The 24,627-nt window shown below is 32.1% G+C and overlaps 2 protein-coding genes across 4 annotated transcripts in view; one reads left to right on the top strand and one right to left on the bottom strand.

Annotated features, from left to right (window-relative positions):
- Positions 1-8,357, bottom strand: part of LOC124357747 (ATP-binding cassette sub-family D member 3) — a 52,838-nt gene extending 44,481 nt beyond the window's left edge. Inside the window, exons 1-3 of one of the 2 annotated variants that reach the window (XM_046809788.1) lie at positions 7,996-8,357; positions 5,323-5,362; positions 2,971-3,161 (exon numbers count right to left, since the gene is read on the bottom strand). In XM_046809788.1, coding sequence (XP_046665744.1) covers positions 2,971-3,161; positions 5,323-5,362; positions 7,996-8,111 — 347 coding nt within the window. In that variant the 5' untranslated portion in view covers positions 8,112-8,357. The remainder of the gene's footprint in view (positions 1-2,970; positions 3,162-5,322; positions 5,363-7,995) is intronic. The other variant, XM_046809780.1, reaches the window with a different exon arrangement.
- A 2,857-nt stretch (positions 8,358-11,214) lies between these two features.
- On the top strand, positions 11,215-23,890 carry LOC124357737 (transmembrane protein 59-like). Of its 2 annotated transcripts, none has more exons than XM_046809766.1 (6): positions 11,215-11,519; positions 13,424-13,532; positions 15,782-15,864; positions 15,975-16,047; positions 20,645-20,790; positions 22,698-23,890. In XM_046809766.1, the coding sequence occupies exons 1-6, from the start codon at positions 11,364-11,366 to the stop codon at positions 22,911-22,913; spliced, it is 783 nt and encodes a 260-aa protein (XP_046665722.1). In that variant the 5' UTR covers positions 11,215-11,363; the 3' UTR covers positions 22,914-23,890. The 2 variants fall into 2 exon arrangements, with proteins under 2 accessions (XP_046665722.1, XP_046665713.1); XM_046809757.1 differs by having other exon boundaries at positions 11,217-11,519; positions 20,642-20,790.
- The last annotated feature ends 737 nt before the right edge of the window (positions 23,891-24,627 follow it).

Raw genomic sequence — 24,627 nt, 5'->3', positions numbered from 1 at the left:
TGCAATTACAACACAGTAGTTACGTATATTAAAATATCCAAACACTATTTGAAGGCAAAGAAATATACGGGCAAAGCTTAAGAGACGCGTGCGAAGCCGCGGGAAACAGCTAGTTACATTTAAAACACACATAAAATGTCCTTAACTAAAATGCATTAACTACAAGATTTATTACAAATTTACGAATTGTCAAACTCGCTGAGCAATATTCAATACATAGATTTACAAACAAAAAATATTAGATCAAAAATACAATTATATTAGATCAGATACAGATAGTTCAATAGCTTTATTGCAGCGGCAAAACTAACTACTGAAGAACACTAAACGTAATGTAGTATGAAAAAAACCTTTACCAAAGAATGTTTCACAATTCCCAATGTATTGATAGATATATTTACCATTTTTTTTAAATCCCTTCTATACTAAAAATGTTTCACAACAAAACGTTATAATGATAATTGGTCCATGGTTAGTTTTTTCTTTGTCAGGTAATTTCATCTTATTTTACATAACCAAAATCATTTTATGCTGAAAAATAATATATAAATATATTTTTGGACAAAAACAACATGCCTTTTTTTAATCAGCAAAAATAGACCTGATGCAGTATAGAAAAAATACATGGCCAGTTCTAGTGTCAAAACTAAAAGTCGGAAAGCATGAAAATAATGGGCTGTGCAGTACTACTAAATTCAAGAAATGTACAAGACAATAAAAATACACAGCACACTACTATATATCAAAACAGAGATAACAGAAATAAGAGCTCAACCACTCGCACTTCTGTGTCTGATGATAGCTGTAATGAAATTACATATTGGAGAAATAAAATTGTATTTATTTTTAATAACCAGCAGCACAACATATATTTGCATATTTTGCTGCATTTTACTTTTACTTTTGTTATATTTGCCGTTGTGCATAGAAATTGGATCTCTGAATCACTCTGAGACAGAGCACAACAATCTCTAACTTGCAACAGTTTGATTTGGATAAGTATATTTCTAACATTCCAAAAGAATATAAGGAAAAACATAATATCATGGAAAAACAATTAATTGGTGAAATAAACAGTTTAAAGGATAGATTAAAGATCGAGCAAGCTCAAAAAGCCGAGCTTATCCTTCTTTGTAATAAGAAAAGGAGTAAATCAAAAAAGACTTGTAGAACTCTAAAAATAATTGCAAATTGTGTAAAATTAACAAAGAGGAAGTGACCAAAATGTTGTCCTCAATTAAACGCTTAGAAGACGACAATAAAGTACTGCAAAAAGATAATATTTCTAAGGTGTTTTCTTTATGTCACATGTCTTGTCAACATACCTACTATCATTCTTATATCCTCCTTACTTTGATCTAGGAGAGATGCCCACCCTTTAGCATAAGGAGAGATAAAATTTTTGAGTGTCTAAACCCTGAGACTCTACTCCATTTATTGGATCTAATCCTCTTTTCCCAATCTTGTACAAGAGCTTTGGTGTAGGAAGAAAACTACTCCACAGCCTGGCTCTAACCCTACCATAAGGGATTCTGTTCCTTTTTTGGCAAGGGTATTTGCTTTTTCATTACCATGAAAAAGATTATTAAGTCTGAGGCTGGAAATTATTACAAAAGGGAAAACCCAATACCACTTATTGCTGCTGAAGACTGAAATACTATTACGTAGTTATTGGAAAAAGTGTGGTTGATAGTGTTAAGGCAATCAATAAGAATGGTTTAAATCAATTTCCTTTTTTAAGTAATGTTGAACAGCCTCCAGAAAATTTTCATCTAAAGAGTATTAGTAAGCTTGATGTGCTTAAGGTAATAAAGTCTCTGAAGATATCTAAAAGTGAGGATGTTTTTGGTTTTAGCAACATAGTTATAAAAATTGTTGCTACTAGTATTTTCAAGCCTCTAACATTTCTGATTTATCTTTCATTTCATTTTTATACTTTACCAAAATGGTTAAAAATGTCAAGGAGTATTCCTCTTTTTTAAAAGGGTTATAGATCTTGTATTGACAATTACAGAACAATATACATTGTATCTGTGTTTTCTAAAATAATAGAATCATGTGTCAAGTACCAACTTTTAGAATTTCTACATAATATTTTAAGTAATGTCAATTTGGTTTTCGTCCTGGTTTGTCCACAACAAAAGCTTTTAATGAAGTGGTAACTAATATCTTGAATGGCTTTGAAAACAGTGAATATGTTAATATGGCTCTTGTGGACCTCAGCAAGGTCTTTAGTATATCACATGTCACTCGTTTAAGTAAATTGAAATTAAATTCTTTAAAACATATCTTTGTGGCAGATTACATAAAGTTTCTGTGAGCGGCTAGGAATCGATATTTCAGGAGGTCCTTGCTGGGGTTCCACAGGGATCAGTTTTGTGCCCACTTCTATTCATAATGTATATTAATGATTTGCTTAGCAACATTCCCTGTAAGATCGGTCTATATGCAGATGACACTTCCTTTGTAGTTGCTGGTAAATTCAAAGATGTGAAAGCAGACAGTGACAGAAAGATGGAAGTTGCCAACTCTTGGTTTAAAGCTAATCAATCACCTTACAGTCCAATAACAGTAAGACTGAAACAACTCACTTTAAAAAAGCTAAATGTGGTAGAGAGTAACCTTGTTGATACCATTATCTAAGCAGTGTTTACCATTTTATAGTTTGATTCTTTGTTATTATTTACACTGTTGTGTTTTTATTTTGAGTTCTTAATTTATACTGTTATATTTTTATTTATATTGTTACATTTTTAAACTTACTGATGTATGAAAATAAAATCATTATGTAGTAATAATAATAAATAAACCCATCTTAAAGTTTTATAATGACAAGTGTGTATTTGTAATGACTTGGTAAATGGTGCATTATCTTATGTAATATTAGTTTTATTGGTGTTATCTATTGCAATGTACATTGATTAACAATAAATACATTCTATTCTAAACTAATTCTTATGAGTTACATACTTTTCTGCTGCTGTGTGGTTCTGTATCATCCAGATATCGCAGAGAGACCTCGCAATCAGTGACATCGCAACCAAACCAAGAAACCCAGTTTCCGGTGTAAATACTCCTTTTATACATATTGAAAGAATTTTTCTAAGTTGACCAAAGAATATCGCATCAACTTGGGCTTTTTTTGTTGTAGTTGGAGATTTCTGAAACATAAAGCATTTATGGTTAATTAAAATGGAATTACCTCTTCTTCCTAAAAATATCAAGAATTTCTTTATGTCCCTTAAATATTTTTTTTAATTTCAGACATTATAATGTCTCCCAGTAGGAATAATTATCAACAAAAGATTAATTATTAAGTTATAAGGAAAGTGTTGTACCAAAAAACTTTCAGCATAAATGGCTTTTAATACTCTCAGGTCATGACTACTCGCTCTGCTAACCTCAAATGGTACCTATTAACGAATAGTTTCCAATGGAGTGAAGACATTCGCTTAAGAAGACATAGTTTTAAAAATTACAGTGCCAGCAACAAGACTGGTCTTAGGCAGGTGCAAACAATACGGTTGCAACAGGCCCCATACCAAAAGAGTATTCAAGTTTACTAGATTTATAAAATAATCATAGTTTTTATAAGCAGTCAGTCTAGTGTGTGTGTCCATCTCAATGTCAACATACAGACAATGAACTAATATACTTTACTGTTCTAATGAATGAAGTGGTGTAGGTTGGAGTGCATAACTGTTGTGTGGCGTGGAGAGGCTAGGGGAACAGCTTATCACAGCACAGACACTGCTACTAGAATTACAGCTGATAAGCGGCACCCGGCCCACACCCCCTACTACAGAGTTACATTCTAGTACCAATTGGTGGTACCTTCAGAGAGCTACAAAAATGCTTATGATAAACATAACTTATGACTATGAATTACTGTTATTCATTTACAATTATGAATAGAATAAAATAATTTTTATTTCACAGTCTTCATGAACAGAAATTGTATCATGTAAAGTTAAAACAAAATAGAGTGCACTATAATAAATCAAAAGTTAAAATAAGTTTGGACTTAATTAATACATTTCTTGTTATAATCTCTTCTATACTATAAAACAATGTTTCAACCAATCTTGAAGTCTTCTTTTGAGTAGTCTTGAATCATCTCTTTCCAAGGAAGAGGTTGAGGAAGACAGTTGTAAGCCAAAGACATTGGAATTTCGTGTCTTGTGTCCATGTAACTGTCCGTTCCTGAGAAGATTCTGTCATACTGCATGCATGATGACCTCAGCGGCATAGAGGGATATTGCTGTGAGTACGTTTAACAAGACATTCCGGCATGTATCTCATGGACCTAATTGACCCTAAATGTTCAAAGTACGTTTCTGAAGGATAAGTACACGTGGAAGGTTTTCTTTGGTAATACCACTCCAAACAATGATACCATCTCAAGTGAATTTCAAATAGAGAATGGTAAACCATCTTTACCATTTATTTTGTTATGATTTTCACATTGTAAAAGAATAATTGATGAATATAACGAATAAGGAATGATTTTCAATTATATGATCACAAAAGAATATTAAACTGAAGAATTCCCCAATAGTAAGTTTGTTTTCATGTATTAATAACCTAATTTGTTTTATAATAGTGGTTAAGAGAGAGGGTGCAAGATGGGTACCAAACTGAGGAGCTCCACAGCAAGATTTTGCACTTGACTCCACACAAGCTAAGACCAGCCCTGGAGAGTGGAGAGCAACACCAATGAAAAAAAAAGGAAAGAACGATTTAGAAAACCCATAACACTTATCGATTATTCCACCCACCCAGTTCCCACGGTTCTACTGGCCTAACTTATTCCACTTACCAAATTTTACAATGCTGCCTTGGAAAGCCCTAGTTGTGGGTCTCTTCAGCAATTTAGACGTGACACCCGAACTTACTTCTTACTTACTATAAGATCTCATGCCGAATGATTGTACAGGATGTAATGATTTGTGACTTTAACATTATAGTGATGAGAAAGAACTACCATAAAAGACACTACGTATATTTCAGATATAATTAATATTTTTTTTTAACCAAGAGTTCGATAACCCAATTGATTTTATGATATAAACTACTTTAGGTACCAATTAGTTTAGAAATTCCTTTTTGGAACATAGGTTTCTAAAGTTACAACCAACTTTTGAATTGAGAGCTACAAAACCAAACATACAACTTAAATATCTGGTTTTGTCCTCCATGAGTAAATTAAACTAAATTTAAAAAGACACTCAATACGCTAATTATTTTTTTTTTAATAAACTTAAACTTTATCATGTCAAACTCCATTACATTATGGGATTAATTTGATAAGTTGGTACATACCTCACCTATCAGGTACTGTATATCAGGTACTGGAGGTTTTCTGAAACAATTTCAAAACAGCATTAGTGCAAATTACACACTATTTATCTAAGCGGACCCAGGTTTTTAAATTTATATTAATAAACGATATTGCATAATTACACCAATCGATATAGCCTAATCAACTGATACTGAATAACTAATAAATAGTTAACTAAGTCATACGTACCAACGTACACACGTTTCAGAATTGTACACATGGTATTTGATAAGTGACTTAATTTAAATAAAAGTGTTAGTTAACTTTCGAAAACTAACCAAAATAGCATTGAAATACATAGCATAATCTGTATTTCTTAGTTCCAATATGTTTGTTTTGCTGCTATGATTCTTTTTATTATTTAAATAAGATTATTCCTATTAACTATCCTAAATGTTTATAATGGTTAGGTATAAAATAAATATCCTAACTGATAGTTGGTTTCTTTATTATTTGATATAGGCTATTGTCATTTATATTAAATGAATCCTTTTAATTTCAAATCTATGATTTTTATTTAGTTCTTGGATTTGTTTATATCGATTGATAATTCTATATATGAAGTATCGGTGATAATACTTGATACTTGTTATCTGCATCCCTGATCAGGTAGCTGGATCGATGGTGTCAAAAATGTAGCCATGTACAAGACATTTTGTTAAAATTTAGGCTATTTACAAACTATTTACATTATTTACACAGGCTGTGGTGGCAAGATAGTGTCAAACTCGCTACTAAAAAAACTCTTCCAGTGAGTAGAATGCTTTCCTCAGCAGCTGACCCTAGACTTGAAGACCGCCAGCCATAAATGCCTTACTTGAAGAGGCAGTATATTAAATATTTTCAAAGCCAGTACAGGAAAAGAGTTAATCTAATATAATATAATACTAAGCAATATAAAAACCGAGTCCGCTCATCGTACTCTGCCCATTCTCACAGCCAATTTCTTTGAACACAGCTCTCAAACAATATATACATTAAGCAAAACTTGATAATAAATTATGAACTTGCATTCAGACATGGCAATGGCTGATTGCTAGAACTGTGTCAGCTAAGCATTTATTACTCTCAAGAACTAAACCACAGAGTAGACTTTAATAAGTGGCTTACAACTGTTACTTGGTTGTATTTATCGTTGTTTCATTTGTTTTTATCAAATGAATAATGAAATATTATAATTTATTTAACTTTAGATATCACTTCAACTTATTAATAAACTATACTAACGTTTAATGTAAACAATAAACAACAAAAAGAAACTATATTTTTGAAAACGATTGAAAGTTTTTGGTAAGTGGTCAGAGAGGTTGAGTGAAATATCAGCACACTCTGTGATTTTTCTACCACAGCAAAGAGGCCCTGTGTCTGGAGAATCATTTCCTCCATTTCAAAAAAGCTGTTGCATACTCTATCCAAGTAGGATAAGCTGCAAGTGCAATCTGCAAGTGCAAGCTGCACCTCTGATTGTAGGTCTAGGTTAAATTTGGTTTTTTTTTTTATTTTAAAAACTACTGTACATTTAGGGATGTTGCGATATTATCGATATCAATATATATCGATATTATCGTTTCGATATTTCCTATATTGATATCGATATAAATTATCCGATATTATCGTGATATCGGAAGAAATATACGAATATCGGGGTTTTGATATCATATTGAATGAAAAGTTGTAATTATTTATTATTTTGGCTTTATTAGTTTTACAGAAGCAAACTCAAACAACTTGCTTTGTTCAGTTGTTAAATGCAATGCCAGCAAAGAGATTAGCTTTGCAGATTAAGTAAACAGTAACCAAACGATGGATGCTTGGTTCAGTTAAGCATATATATAATATAGTTCCTTTTTAAAATGTAATTGTTGTTCTTAAAACTCAATTTAGATTCTTATAGACTTATATTGAAATGTAAAATTGTAATTTTTATTCTTACTTTGACAATTGTTTTTTAATAATTATGCTTCAAATGGTTCTTAGTTAAAACATGTTGAATAAAATAATTGAAGGAATTTCTTTTTTATCTTTAATTAATGGTTTAATTTTTAATGTATTAAGTTGTACTTGTATTAAAACATTATTTTTGAAATGAACTCGTAAGATGTATCTTTTTATTATACTAGTTACACACACTCATACAATCAAAGGTTGTATACACCAATTTAATCATTCCACTTCCCTTATTTATCGATATCGGCCGATATTAAGGATATCGATATTTGGATTTGATAATATCGGTATATCGATATCCAAGCTTGATATTGATATCGATAACAAATATCGGAACTAGCCTCATATTGCAACAACCCTATGTACATTTAATTTTGTTATCGTAATGTGTTATTCTTGTTTTTAATGTATTATAATTCGTGTTGCGTATGATTATTACATAATATTGAAGTTGGGTGATATTTCGATTCGTTCTATAATAACAATCAAATGACTGTAGGCCGTTTATTGGAGTCTTACCCCAAAATGCATACTCATCATTTTGAGATTAAATCATAAAATAGAAAGCTTACTATATGGCTGTATCTAATAAATAATTGTAGATTACTTTGTTCTAATAAAAAAATTCCATCTGAACTTTAGATAGCCTAGCCTACATAACCTTGAAATATTTTTTTAAAAATTAAGGTGAGCTAATGAACACTTACTTGTTTTTTGTTGGCCTCTTGTTATTTTTCTGAGATATCAGCCATATCAGAAATGAAACACTTGCTACACCAGCCACAGATGAAGGAGTAATATATTTACTGAAGTTAGGGGCCATTGTTTACATTACCTATCAAGAATAATAAAAAAGTATAAATGTACAAAACTAATAATCAAAAGGAAATGGTTTTTAATAATTAATTGAAAGTATATCTAAATTGCCTCAATTATACTAACAAATAAGCACAATTCATGAGATGACAAACAGAAATTTCAAATTATCAGTGTAATACAAACGCGAAACAAGTCAGGCAGGCATGCCATAATCGTTACGCAAACAAACTAGGCTAGCAGTATAATTATAAAATCGCACCATTATCAATATTTTCTTCTGCTCCCACTCAGGCTTACCAAGGTGAGTTGTGGTGAGTAGGGTTTGGTGAGGATTTAACATCCTGTCAGTTGTTATAATATACATATACATAGATATTTATCCATATATAGATACACACATACACAAAACATATTATAAAAGAAATGTCCTTGCCTATAAATATAACAATAATAATAATACACTTATACGTTTTTCGTCACCATATAGCAAATCATTACAATATTATGATTTATTCATTATATATTTTCTTATCTTGCTAGTACATGTAGGTTTTACCTGTTTATGGTTTATTTATTAATAAACTGAACTGACAAGAGGTAAGTCCTTTCCTAAGGACTAAAGTTTTCTACCATTGATGTGTAAAATTAGCGGAATTTCTTATTTGAATAGTTACAACAACTACCTATCCCTCCATCAACAAATTAATGTAACAAATATACAGAGAAAACAATATTTATATGGAACGATTTTTGAGTATATACTATATATATAAATACATAAGTTTCTTCGAATCTTTCATTAATATTATTGGTTCTATAAACCAGTAATTAATTTTTGATCGCTTCGATCAGTTGATAATGCTGGACAGTTTTCTTCGTGTTTGTTTGCGATATATGATATTGCATTATTTATATGACTCCTTTATTTATATGACACATTCTACCCATTTTGTATAAGGAGTTTACTGATTCTTCCCGTAAAAACTTTTGTAAAGTTAAACTATCCAAGTCTGTTGATATTTACAAATTATTGCCAATTTTACGCGAAGCAGCATTTTTGCTTCAAATTAGTAATATTTTCATTTTTATTAAATCAACACATTTTTCAAAGTGTTTATTAATATGAAATTTAATACCTAGTCTTTGGTGGCATGAATTATAATACATTTATTAAGATATAGTATGTTTATTAAAAGGTAATAAAAAACAGTAGCAGTCGTGGGACTGCCGATAGAAGTGAAAACGGAACTATTAAGTTGAGAGTAATTAACAATACGTTATAGTAGCAGTACATCTGTAATTGTAAATGTGACGCATTTTTAATTTTCCAATTTTAAAATCCACGAAAAAAATATTATCAAATAACTAGAAATCTATTTTACCACGCTAGTAAGATAAATCTTATACCGTAATAATACTCATTTCATGATGAAGAGGTTAAATATTAAAAACATAATTAAAATGAATAATGCTAAATTTTAATACAAATATTCGTACAAATATTAAAAATGTTTAAAAATGTATTTGTTGTTTTCATTATTCATTTATCTGTATAACAAATGTTGTAATTGCTCAATATTAATAGTTAGTTAAACATAGAATACAAGTGAGTAAACACCGAGTGAACAACAGTGAGTTGAACACCGTTGTAAATAATACAGTTATTGCTACGGATAAAGTATATAATTGCAATAACAATTAAACCCACAATATTTTTAAAACTAATAAATTAGTTAAATTAACTTGGTTCTTTCGTAAAGGTATTTTTATTGCACAATAAACTAATTTATTGAGTTAATACGGTATCAGTGAGCCAATGCGCCAACTACAATTCCGGCAGAAACGTTCACTCATCACTTCATACGCTACTACAGGCTAAACTAAACTTCCAATAAAAAAAATGATAAATTACAAAAAAAAATATTCATCTATTTTCACACAACTTTCTCGCTGACAAATTTTGTCTGACCAAAAAATAAAAAAAATCCTCGCTTACTACTTTTTTCTTGTCATTGTAAACGCTATGTAAAATGTAAACAATAATCAAAATTATTTCGAAATTTTTTTAATACTTAAAAATGTAACCAATAGATTGCCAATATTAAGAGCTTTAATTTGACGCATCTTACAGAATTGTACGACATTGGCTTCACTTTTAAATCGCGAGAGGAAGCCGTAAAGGTCACTGATTTTCGCAGTCTGTTTTCATACTCCGCCGGGACAGTTTTAACACAGCGAGACTGACTTTTTCATGCAGGTTAGTAGTCCGCGGCCAAGTCTACGGTTAATCAAAAACACAGCGAGACTGACTTTTTCATGCAGGTTAGTATCATTAGCATGTCGGTGACGCGAACCGAGGATTTTACCCTCTACCAAAACGCTCAACGCGCCTAAAGAAGTTTTCACTTCAAAAAATGCAGATAGATCCGGAAAACTGGTACCTGGATTAGTAATGCTAATTGCAATTACAAAATTACAAATGCACATTATTTGTATCATAATATTACAAATAAAATCATGCTATAGGAATTAACCAACGTTATAATGAGCGTTTTATATTACATAAATTTTCTGCAGTCCTCTTATCTTTCAGGCACTAGGCCCATTTATATTGTATGACAATAATGGGTAAAAGTGTAATGGGAAACACCAAAGACCGTTTGGGGTTGGATTTCTATAAATCAGTCCGCAGAAACTACACAAGTTTTTAGTATAACAATAATATATATTTAGGAATTTGAAATTGGCGGTAATATAGTAGATGACCCTTTTCCATTAAGCTAAGGAGGGTATCACAAAACGAGAATGCATGAAAATACAATTTTTGAACATACATTCAACATGGACTTCCTATTCTATATATTTGATCTTTACTCTGTGGTGTGAAGTCATCAAAACCATGGATAGCAACTTTTAAAAATTATAAACAATTGTTCAAAATTATTTCTACTATGTATTATTTAGCGAGCAATAGTTTGAATTTCAGATAACGGATACATAATTAAAGATTATACTTACCTTTACTCATAATACACCCTTCATGCTGTGGAGTGTTAGAGTCTGATAAGATTTAAAAAGCCGTGGATAAAATTGCCTGGAGAGCAGAAGGATTGAGTTCAATCAAGGCAGACGACGCTTTGCTTCGCTTTAGCTGGTTGTTTGTTGCTCCCTACTTACTTTTCTGTTTTCTTTTAGATACATTGTTCAACTGTCGTGGATGTGGCATTGTGGCGGCCTTATATAGGAAACAACTACAATGATTACAAAAATAACTTTACCTTCCTTTTTATTTTTATTTTATCTTCATAGCGTTAATTCCAACATATTTGTCGGTACTGTAAGTTCGACGTCTTCAACTTTAGAGGCATGTACATCAGAATGTGTGCAATACTACATACAGACATTTAACAAGGTGAGTAAAACTATACCATCTATGACATTTAAACATTTATAATCTTAAAAGGTATATATTAGTGGAGTTAATCGTGAACTTGAGTTTTTATTTTATACATAATTTTGATACATTTAACTTGAATGATCATTACATTTATATAATGTACAGTGTAGCTGAAAAGTTTAGGGTCAGACTTACAAAACACATTTTTTTAAACATAAGTTATAAAAATTAATGGTACAAAATAAATGGATTATACATTGCTACTGTATGTACACAGGCCTAGTATATAGTAATATATTGGGCCCCCTATGGCTTTTTAGCATGCTTTCATTCTTTTGGCATCAAGTCAATAAGAGTCATGCAGTCTTCCTTCGTGAAGCTTCGCCAAAGCTGTGCCAACATTTACTTTATTTTAAGTTTATTTATAAGTTTCTTTGTTAGACGACTGGTCATGGTGTTTCATAAAAATTTATAGCCTATAGGATTAAGACTTATGGTGGCCACTTCAGAACCTCAGCATCAGAGTAGTGAAGCCATTTTTGTGTGTGGTTTGACTTATAGCGTGGGGCATTGTCTTGCTGAAAAATGAAATTTTTAGCAAGTACGTAATTTGTAGCCAATGATAACATCAGTGGTTGAAAGATTGGCAATATTTAACATTGTTCATTGTTCCATCAACAAACTGAAGCACTCAGGACATTCACTTGATATGCAACCCCATATTAGAAAATGTTCAATAGCGGTACATTGTAACAAATGGTACCTCAACAGGCAGACAATCTTGCCAATATATGTTAGAAAACCCAGTGACTAAGCTATGCTTTAAATTTTTGTTTTGTGTATTTTAAATTAAGAAAAGAAGAGGGTGATCTTATTATTCACAGTGCTTCATTGTCAGTTTTACTACACATTAGCTCAGTGGTAATCCTAATCAATTTATTATTACTAAAGTAAGACAAGTTTTTGGTTGTGCCAGCCAATCTTAGAGGCCTATCAAAATTTAGGAAATACTTTGGCCAGAATATTTTGAGTTCTCTATTGCAAAATTGGCTCATATTATACAGTAGGATGTATAGATTTTAATCAGTATTATTAGTATGGTGTAGGATCCTGCACAGCTATTCATTTACTGGTTGTTAAAAAGACATCTCAAGATTCCCAATTCAATTGTTCACTTAAAAGGTTGTTAGAGCCAGTTTGCTAGCAAAATTTAACCTGAGGTGTATAAGTGAGTGACAATATCTAGTAAACCATACATTTTTAGTATACACTCTGGGGTAATATACATACAACATTCTCTCCTTCTACAGTATAATGCTGATTCCCCAATAGCTTAGGTAGATGGGTTATTATTCCATTCCTTGGACGTGAACAGGCTGTTACATTATTCCACTCAAGGAGGGACAACATGAGCCTCGGGAAGCGGAAAGGTTAGTTCCAATGGGATGTCATGAGGGTGACTCCACATTTACCAAACAGCTTCTACCATAAAGAAGAAAAGATTAAAACTTTCCCAACAATTCCTTCTCCTTAATGTTGAAATGATGGATTTGGATCCTTTTAAACTAAACTGTTTAATTAAGCACTTTATGTAAACCCCTTCACACATTGAAAAAAGTATTCCTAATGGAGGAAAATAATTTTTTTAATTCATCATCACACTACACTTAGTTTATCTAGAAATACCTGGCAGCTGAAAAATGAGAATAAAAATAAATAGCATAAGAATAATATTTCACTGTTGTTAATTTTTTATGTTTTTAAAATTAAAATGTAATTAAAACTCTTATTTTGTTCAATATGCCCCTTGTTACAAATTAGATTAGGCAATTTCCTACAAAAAGAAACTTACATATGAAATTATAAATCAAAATTTTCACTTGAATTTATAATAAATTAATTATATTGTTGAATTTCAGTTTGCAAGATCAGAATGCAGCCGAGGATGTCGATTTTATGGACTTGCAATTTTGATCGGTGGAAACAAACAGACGGAATTCAACATGAGCAAAAGTGCTTGCCACGATTGTAAGTACATCATACTGTACATGAGTAAATAGATTCTTTTTAGAAATAAATACAAGTATGGTAAATAAAACAACTGCATCTAAAATAGGCTTTTGTGCAAGTGAACCGTCTTCATGTGTCCTGATTACCACCAATTATGGGGTTCCAATACCAGTTCCCATAGGAGCAACTTAGTTCTCAATGTCTATGATGTGGCCAAATTTGGCTGTCCTAAATAATTGCTGCTCTACATATTTGTGTCCATGGGCTGGATCTTGGTCTGCCATTAACCTATCAGTGTGTAGATTAGGTATCGCCTATCAAATAGACTGGCAGCTGATATTTGATCTACATGCACCAAGCTGTAGATTCTTCATTATTCAATCCAGATCAGCCTTCCGGACATATAAACACAGAGAAATATCAGGCCAAAATAGAATATCAAACAAGCCAAGTGGAATACATTTAAAGAAAAGTTAACAATACCAGTAAGAAACACTCCATTTAATATTTTTAGCACAGTTATTGATTTTAATAATTTCACTATTATTTAGCTCAAGACAGTATTCCAAAATCATCTGGTTCTCCAAAGTGGAACATTGTTCCTCAGTGGATAGATGTCCCCCAACTTCTTTCAAAGTAACACAACAAACAATAGGAAGCATTAACAATAGACTTAAGGTTGTGACTTAATAGGTTGTGACTAAAACTAACAAATAAATAAAAAAAAAATAGAAAACAAAACAGAAAACACCCACAACACCGAGAACACCAAGAACAACCTTGTCTCCAAGCATACAACCCTCGTGGATACTGAGTGCAATAGTGAACTTACTGTGTGTAAAAAGTGTAAACTGGTCATACATACAAGAATGTTTATCGAGGTTCCATGCTCAAAGTAAGCAGAACCTGCTTGAAATTCAGCAAACAAGAGGAAGAAAGAAAGAAAGAATGTTCTAATGCTCTAAGGAACAGAAGAAAATCACTGATAAAGTGTTTAAAAAGCCCAATTAGTCTGTAGAACTTGCCACAAACAATCATGACAAGAGAGTTCACAAACTATTAAACTTACCAAGTGTTCATCTGTAATTTGGAGAATGCTCGGCTTGTGGTAAATGTCTCTACAACCTATCGTTTTTCTCTAGGTTGGCAAAAGTTTAATTTCTTATCCTCAAAAAACTGCAAATTAACCTACTATCACAGTAACTGCAGTGTTGAAAATATTCCTGTACTATGCTGAGTTTCAGAGAATTAAGTATAGCAAAGAAATAATATAACAAAACAAAATAAGCAACAGTTTGTTGGTAATGATTTTCCGAACAAACTCAACATTAATAAAAAAATGTGTTGAATATAAAGTAAAATGTACTTTCAGGGAGTAGAAACTTGTGGGAAATTTGTAACACAGTCAGAGAATAGTTAAAACATACAATAAGGAAGATAGGCGTGAGTAAATGCAAGAACTCCCAGAAAAAAAATTAATTTCTTTCAGTTAAACCCACAGTGGGTATAGTAAAAATACCGGTAAGTCATTTATATCTGGGCAACCCTATGGATGTCCAGGAGTGGCACATCACTAACCGCAAATGTCAAGATATTGAAGTGGAAATGTGGATTGAAAGGTCTAGTCTAATGCTGAATATCCTGTCACTCACTCCGGAAGCAAGCGCAAAGATCCAAAGTGCAATGAGAGGTTACTCAGCTTTTTGTTCTAAGTGAATAAATTATATATATATATATATATAAATACAATATATATATATATATATATATATATAAATATATATGTATATATATATATATATATATATATATATATATATATAATTACATATAATATATATTCTCTGTTACACTTATTTTGAGTATAATAATTCTCTCTTGTGCTCACTTTGAATAAAAACTAATGTATGGAGGGGAAGGAAGAAATAATTTTGACAGACAAAGAGATTCCAATTTAAAACAACTTTATCTACCATCCAGTAAAATAGAGAAGAGGCACTAGACAAGTAGCAAGATTATACCTTCACACAGTTTGAATTGTAATAACAAATCATTTTCGTTGAAGAATCAAAAGTTCACAGATCATTGATACTGGGTAGAGAAATGTTTGGTGTCCATCTAAATTTCTTTGCATGTATCTCAGAAAAATTGTGCTTTTGCATGTGTGCCAAATGTAAAACATTTTGCAGATTCAAAAGCACTGTAAACCATATCTATACTGGCTGTACCATTCATATGTTCCAATATATCTGACATATTTGTTACAGGTTGTTCTGAAAGCTACAATGAAAAGACGGACCAAGCAGCGTGCAATATAGGTTGTGACACAATGGCTAGATATCAACAAGAGGTAGCTTGTTCATCGTAGTTAATATTTGTATTTCAAGTGTGAAAGTATTATAAATACTTTTATAACTCTGCAGTAATTTATACATTTTTGAACATTACAATTTGTTTCAGAAATTTGCATTCGTCTCCGCTTTTCAAGATTCTTTGGTTTTCATCTTTGGACAACAGTATGCCCATCTCCAAAGTAAGTGGCATTATTTTAGCAAGCCTAAGGATTTATTTTAGTTTCACTATTATGTCCATGATATATCTCACCATATCCAAGGGAAAAAACCTGGGATTGAACAAAGCAATGTAGATGAATTAAAACTATTTTAAACATTATTTTTGCAGACAAAATTGCAGTAAATTAGCCTGCAACCTAAAATGAACAAAACCATACGTACTTAATGTTTTTAGTTTTGATAATGTGATCCTTATTTATTTATAAAAAATGACTAATTATGATTTACTATGTGGAAATTATATCACAGAATATTTAGGCATTGCATGTTGCAACTTGCTGAAGTAAATATAGACGTAATATATGTTTAAAAGGGTGGTATTTTCAAAATCTATAATAATAATAATCTTTTATTGTCATTTCACTTTTACAGTATAGACCATGCCAAAATTAAAGTGCTTCCTAGCCAAGTCATAAAACAATAAAACCATAGTAAATAAATATACTAGGGGCATATAATTAAAATGATGAGAAGAAGAAGAATACTACAATGTATGGCTTTAAAATAAATAATAACAAAGAAAAATTATTACAACAAAAGTCACAAACAAAAGTGAACTATGAAAATAGTAACAGTTAGTAATGTGTATTAGGATGATTTTGTAAATCCATGAAAATATAACAGGCACTTACTTTTTCATGATGAACATTAAAGTTTTCAATTCTTATTCTCGTACACTTTGTCTAACGCTGATCCAGTTTGTTTATTCCATCCAATAATATAACAAGGCTGAAAATTGGTATGTGTTTCTCCAAGAGATGACTGTTTAAAACTTCAATATTCATCAGTGATGCTCTTGTTTGTCCTTTGCTTGTACATATCAAACCGGTTTTGTAAAATACAGGTTAAGCTCTAGTTAATGAGGACTTATTGTAAATTTAAACAGATAAAGCATGCAGTCTACAACATATTTTTGTTAAAAGTTGGCACTCTTTTATTGAAAAGATTCCTCAATACTATAAAAGGGGTTGTTTGAAAGCCATTTCCAAAATCAGTTACTAAATTCCTGTGGCGAATAAGAGGTGATTTACTTTTTTTGTTGTTATGCCTGTATAATACAGTCAACTCCCGATTATCCCGCGGGACGTGTATCCGCTTTGCGCATTATCCGCGATCCGCGAACGATAGCACTATGTACTGTACTTACTGTATGCATATTAAGTGATAAATGAATTAATAACTAATAATAAGTAATATGGTGGAATAATTAACTAACGAATAATGTACTGTAGTAGAGCAGTTTATTTGAAGACGTAAGTTGTTGTTGGTGACAGCGTGATAGTGTAGCCAGTTTTGGGGTAAAGAGTGGCGGTGTGACTCTTCGTCAAGGCAGGCGGGCAGGCACCCAGCTTCAGTCTGCTCGCCCTCTACTTAATTTGCCCTCCCGTCTCATCCTTCCCAAGCATTTCCACCACTGCCAACCCTCCACTCCCTGGTGTCCACTGGCAGCACTGTTGCACGCGCATCAGCCATTACTGTCCACTCATCGTGCCATGACTCATCAGTCTGTCCACTGCCTATTGTCCCTACACAACACTGTTTACTTAACATTTGTTGCGTTAATTCTAAACATCTGTAATTTTTGTTGATTAGTTTAGTGTATTGACTGTTCAACCTTTTCTTAGTGACTGGCCTTTTCCTGTGAGTCCAACTAGTTTCTGCTGTTTCTTTTTGTAAGTGTCTTTCGTGTGTTTATGACTATTCTGCCATTGTCCTTATTGGACTGGCTTTTTCCTTGTGTGTTATTGACTGTTTATCTAGTTCTGTGCCTTTATCTATTGTTTTTATCAGTAATACTGTAGGCCTATATTAAAATTTCGCTTATGTCAGAAAAAAAAACGAAATAGAGTTGTTTTTTAACAATCCAACCAAAAACTTGAAATAATAAAAAAACCTACAAAACATTGTTTTTGAAAAAACACCCTTGTGTGCAGAATATGGGCATTGGAGAAAACGACCATACTTAGACATCTTTAAACAAAAAGATAAGTTATTGGTAGTTTGCTGCTAGTGCTGAAACTCGTCGTCAGCAATGAAAAAGAGAAAGGCAATGAAGCTTTATACATATGAACACACCTAGACGCTCTGCACCTACTTGAGTGGATTGGCTCAGTTAAGGAGTGAAGGTAACGCCAATCTCAGGTGCCGATCCTAGCAGCATAAGCTGAAACCATTTTTCACAAACTGCTTGGCCTCGGTAGAAGGTATGTTTAAATGCTTCTTCTGGTTGGTTTAAACTAGGTTTAAGCAAGCGCCATGTGCGATCAGGTGGAAATTTCACTGCAAGGTGACAAACTCACAGTGTAACCACTGGAAGCTGGCTGTAAGCTATATAAAGCAAAGTTTTGAAGGAGTAGTATGTTGCTGGCTGAAAATCTGTACTCCAGACCAGATTTATAATGCAGACTAATCTGGTTTTGTTCTGGAAATGTTTGCCGTCACGACTTGCTTTTGAAAGAGAAACGTCAAGTTTTCAGGGCCAGAAATCTATGTAAGGAAAGATACACCAATTTCTTTGTTGTGGCAATGCTTTCAGGGGAGCATAAATTAGATTTAGTTTTTATTGGTAAGTTCCAAAAAAAACCAACGGTCCTTTATAGGTTCTAGAGCTGGAATCCTCTCTGTTCAGTACTTTTCCTCAAAAAAAAGGATGGATGGACCCAAAAGAAACTGCAAAGAATGGTTTTGAAAAATCACAACTTTGTCCCACAAGTATGAAAACCATCTTAAGTCCAAAAACTTGCCACTGAAAGCAGTTTTTAATTAGTAATAAACGCCCCTTCACCATCCATCCCGCTGAAAATGTGATTGAAATCTGTTGATGGGAACATGTTTTAGAAGTTTTTGTTATATTACCGCCAAATGTAACACTCCTTTGATTCCAACCAATGGAATCAAGGAGTTTTATTTGCAGCCAACAAAAAAGAATTAATAGGATCCCATTTACTAGAAAGAAGAATAAATGAAAGGTTATGACCCTGAAAATCATGTTCTGGAAAGATTTTTTCCTATTCTTTGACACAGCATTTACTACATTGCAGGCAGCTTGGAAGTCAGTAAAAAGAAAAAAAAAAAAATCCCGTCAACCTTGCAAAAAATCATGGAAAAAACTATGGCGAGTGAAGAAAATACAGCAATATTATGTAAGAAGGAAGAAGCCCTTCAAGATCAATCTGATGTAGATTGTGCATTAGCTTTAGCACAATTGGCAAGAACCGTCGAAGGGGGTGAGCAAGTTTAATGACAAAAAAAAACATCAATTATTGAATGATGAAACTGTGGATGCTGACGATCCCCGGGTACTCTAACTCCATGTATGATGAAACCATCATTAACAAAGCTTAGCAGGGAGTCGAGGAAGAAAATTTTACAAACAATTGAAGAAGAAGAGATGCCGTCCTCCAATTGCGTGTTTCACTGAATCCAGCTCTACAAACCACGTTGAACGACTTATTGAATATTTAGAGGGCGAAGACTGCGGGACAGTTGCCAGACGATCGTTACATTACTAAACTTAGATCACAAATTAGGGTTAAGTGGCCATAACAAAACAAAAACAGAAAAAACATACTTGATTTTTTTAAAGCAAATTAATTTGCAGTTAATGTAATATAAAAATAGTTTTTATTTAATTTAGAGTAGGGTATTTACAGATCAGTACTGTATTTTCATTCCCGTTTTTTGTTTTTAAAAAATGTATATTTTTAGTTAGCTAGGATGGTACAGTACAGTACTACTAACTTTAAAGTTGTTTGATACTCTATACTGTATTAATACCGTTACGTAGACGTAATGTTAACTTTGAACTTATTCAGCAGCATTTTTAAATGTAATAAAAACTTATAAGTCAGTTAATGTCCTACTTGACCTACATTAAATGTCGGATTATATCCGCGGAATCCACGTTAATCCGCGGCCGCCAAGCCACCCTATTCCCGCGATTAATCGGGAGTGTTTACTTTACTCTATTCCAGCATGTCTTTATTGCTACGTTATAATATGTATTTTGTTATAGAAGTTTATTTGATAAATATTCTGTAGTAAGTCATCATTTATAAACTACACTTATTTTTATACTGGCTGAAGTTGAAATAATTACGTTGACTTGGTGCAAGGACTGTATGTCAGTCCAGTCCAGCTCTAGCTCATTCCGTGGTGTCAGTTAGTCGGGTTACCGTAATAATCTTAACTTCAGCCGGTTTGAAAATACGTGTATTCTTTGTGTGAATGCTTATGAACTGTATTTGTGTAGTTTTTAATTATTTGATGATGCCACCAGCTAATTGGTGTAATGTTTTATCTGCATTTCTGATAATAGCATAATTGTGTGAAACTTGTACAATTTCTCTGCATCACTTGTTGGAGTGATATTTGACAGAAAGTAAGAACCTGCTTTTAATTGATTCATAAAGTCTAGTGGCCAACAATGTGTTAATGATATACTGTACATAAAGTAGCTAAAATTTAATGTGTCTGTATTAATGTATAAAGTTATTATATGGAATACAGTAGCATCTATTCACCGTTACATCAAGTTTAATAACATGTGTTTAGTAGCTGACAAGATGGAATCTGATGATATCCTGTTAGACCCCGCGGTGATGACAGACCCTGCACTTCGGAGGCAAATGGTCCTGGACCTGGTGGACACACGATTGCCGGAGATGCGAGTCAAGACTCTCCCAGTGAATCCTGACGAAAACGTGAGATTTTATTTACTGCTGTAAAAAAATTGTCATATTCACTATAGATTCAACACTTTGCCACTCGTAATGCATGTTTTACATAACAGCTGTTTTACAAAGCCAGTAATAGTAAGAACAGCTGTTAACAATAAACATTAATTTGTTAAAATACTTCTTAATTATACTAACATATTGAATAGAAGCAATGGACCATTCTTAACATAAATAATAATATTTAATAATAATAATTGTTATTCCATAACAACGAGAATAATAAAACATAGCGTGATGCTCCAAAACACCAACACAGGGAAACAAAACACTCGGTTCCCACTTGTGTCTTGTAAAGGAAATAGATCGAGCATTGAAAGGGGGGTGGTGGTAGGCATGGTTAAGCTACTGCTCCTCCCTCCCCGTATTTGTAAGAAATCTTCGTCCAGGCTCATCTACAGTAGCATTGCAGATGTTTAATAATTTTAATGAAAGCTTTTGTCAAACTGAAAATTACTACTATATGTAGTTATAACTGTAACGTTTCATATTCTTTGACCTTCTGTAAACCGATTATGCTTACATGTCAATTCTTGGTGTGTATTGTCTTCACCGACTACGCCATGATATAAAAAATGTTTTAAATTGATGTTGTGGATAATTTTAAGAGAAAAGTGTTTTTGCTTTTAGTAAAAAGATATTTTTTACTGATTTTTTTTTAGTTTGTGAAATGTATGGAAATTAGGGTTGTCCAAATTTGGGAAGAATGGCTCTTTGACGATTTTGTGTATTTTTCCATATTAACTGACTTTTCATTTAATTAAATTACCTTGGCCCCCACGGAATAACACTCAAAATGTACTTTTGAAGTAGAAAATCTGTTCACTCACCTAATATGTGAAGTACGAGCATACACTTAATTTATCAAATCATGATCAACACTATCTAATACAAACATAACCTCAAGTACTATAATTTCTTTTTCATACTTTTGACTTTGACAATCAACACAGAATGTTGCCCTGTGTGAGATTTTCAAGATTCTACCAAATTGATTTTCTTTGTAATTCAATTGGTAAGGGGAGGGAGCAGCAGAAATAATGATGAAGCATATTATCGATTTTTACTGATTTACTCTACAATTATTCTTTACTTTGCTTGAGCTTAACGTTATTTTCTGATATATAGTTTTGTTATGCTATTATATCATATTAAATACAATTTTAATGAGTTTTTAGTATAGTGTAATCAATGTTTGTTGATCTGCACAATTTTTATATTATAAATATTAGTTTTTTTTACTTTATGTGTTCTTGAATTCCTATAAAGTCCTCACTAAATTGCGATATACTCAACACAGTGTCTAGTTTTTAACACGTTTACGACAACGTGTACCCCATCAGGTACACATGGGTCTTTTGTAAAGCACGTTGTGCGCCCAATGGGGAATGGAGGTACACATTGCTATGCATTTCCTAATTGTGTTTTGATTGTTTGCCTGTCTCGATTCCGCATTTAAATAATTACCTCAGACTAACCTGTATCCCTTCGGGCCTACAATTGCTTGATTGTTAAGGCAAATTAATTTTTTAGGTACCCTTTGGGTACATGGAAAAACATTGGAAAAAAATTTTGCACAAAATTGCAAAGCCTACATACTTTTCTCTTTATACTTAGACATTTAACATAAAAATGAAAGTTACGGTTTTTCTATTATTATTGAAGAATTCAACAGCATATTTAATAATCTGAAATTTAGCCGTTGTCGTGAACGTGTTAATAAATTTGATTAATATCTATTCTTAAAAGGTTATTGAATGTTTTTTTATAATTATTTTATTACAACTAACATGAAACATGGATAATTAGCTAAAGAGTAGATGAAAAGTAATAAAATATTAAAAGTTGAGTTAAATTTACATTTTTCTGTGCAGGGCGGAGAGTGGTGGTCAGATTGCTCAGTGCGGCGTGTCGGCGTACCCCGGTGTCTGGCAGCTAGTTTGCTTGTATTGTTCACTCTGCTTGTTCTCTGGTTTGGTCTTAGCTGTGACGACAAATCCACAATGCCTTCTCCACCGGTTCTCTTTGATCCTGAACAAGCTCCCCCACTCCCTCCCAAGTATTCCTTACTTGACGACATCAAAGTTTAATCATTTTCCTTGGAGTCTTGAATCGTACACGGTTTACTGAATTAATCTAGTCACTTGTAAGCTCTCGGAATTCCTAGAAGTTTAGAAATATTTGTTTTCAGTTCAGTAGGGATTTGTTCCTTCATGTAAGTGTTTATGTGTTTCCTGTCTAATGAATGGATATCTAATAATGTAGAGTGGAATTTCATAGAAATCATTTGTTGTTTAAGTTTTAAGATGTTACACAGACAGTTTCATTTCAGGAATTACAAAACCTATTGTTAGTTAATAGGATTGCTTATGGATGTATGAGGTGTGAAATATTTTGACTGGTTTAAGATAATTATTTAGTATTTCACCAGTTTTGTATAAAAATTTAGAAATAATAACTACACGACAAACCCTGTATTTAATAAAAATAATTTTAGTTTGTAGCAATTATTAAAATATTAATTATCATTTTTAAACCAAAAAATTTATATGATTTTTAACATTTTTTTATAGTTTAATAAGTGGATATTAAATTATTGTTTTCCGTTACTAAGTTTTGCTGTTTAGTGTTATAGATTTATTTTGTAAAATTGAATAATATAGAAGCATTCAGATCTATGTGTATGCAACAAATTTTTTAAATCTTCATAGTGGTTTTAGAATTAAACATTTTTAGTTGTTTTTAGAATCTGTGATTAGTTTGTTTGATAACTTTTCTGGAAGAATTACTGTAATTCCTGAAACATGTCTTACATATTAAACATTGATGTTTGAATTCCTTTGTAATGAATGTATTCTTGGGTAACTAGTGTTGTTCTGTGATTTTATTTACCATAAGTATTATTTTTTTAATTATGAATAACTATTGTAATGTTTTAATGTATGTACAGTTTTCCTAGTAAACATTAGTTTCTCAAAATGTTTTAATAAACGAGAGATCTCACCTATGAAGACTTGCTGTGCTGTGTTTTAAATAAGAATTGTTGTTTCGTTTGTAATACTGTAAATGAATTACATACACCAATTATTAACAGGTGGAAGTATTTCAGTACCTAAAAAATTATTTATCGGCACAGCTAGATGTGTTATCAAATTTGTCTGTATATATTTCTCCAACTGAGAGAAATTGGTGTGAAACAGTTGATCATTTGCTTCACTCGGGTGAACAATTTACTATCCATCAAATAATTTATTAAAAGCAGAGGAATGTATGAAGTTGATCACAGGTATGATACAGTTGTACAACAAGGTGTTATTACGTTTTGTATCTTTTAATTAGTGTTATTACGTTTTGTATCTTTTAATTGGTGTTATTACATTTTGTATCTTTTAATTTTTAGTTTGTAAGTTCATGGAACTGACAGAAGATGAGTTCAATCTCATATTAATATGTAGTAATTATGGCTCGATAAACCTTTTGTATGCAGATGTAGTGTTCATGTGGAGGGAAACTGGAAAGAGGAGTTAAGAACAAATTAAATGTTTTGTTGAAATATAAGTGTAGTGTTAGAGTATAATTGTAAAAGAGGTTTTATGAACACATTTCACCAGAGTTATACTAGGTGCATTTAGTGTCACAACAGTTTAGTTACTGAGCTGTAGAGTAGAGCTCAGAGAATGAGGACAGATATGGTGACCATAAACTGGTAACTCGGGGAGCTAATGAGAGGTTGATGATGTAGTGGTTTCGGAGTCGTGTCTGTGATGAGGATATGACAACAAATAGCTCCAGGCACAAAAGTAT

Source organism: Homalodisca vitripennis, chromosome 1 (genome assembly GCF_021130785.1).
Source record: "Homalodisca vitripennis isolate AUS2020 chromosome 1, UT_GWSS_2.1, whole genome shotgun sequence".
Lineage (NCBI taxonomy): Eukaryota > Metazoa > Arthropoda > Insecta > Hemiptera > Cicadellidae > Homalodisca > Homalodisca vitripennis.
This window is presented reverse-complemented; position numbering and strand designations above follow the sequence as displayed.

Bases quoted from the DNA above. Each gene is read 5' to 3' on its own strand.
- LOC124357737 (XM_046809757.1), top strand. From the start codon at position 11,364: ATGATTACAAAAATAACTTTACCTTCCTTTTTATTTTTATTTTATCTT. The intron at 11,520-13,423 runs GTGAGTAAAACT...GTTGAATTTCAG, and splicing joins ACATACAGACATTTAACAAG to TTTGCAAGATCAGAATGCAG. The intron at 16,048-20,641 runs GTAAGTGGCATT...ACATGTGTTTAG, and splicing joins ACAGTATGCCCATCTCCAAA to TAGCTGACAAGATGGAATCT.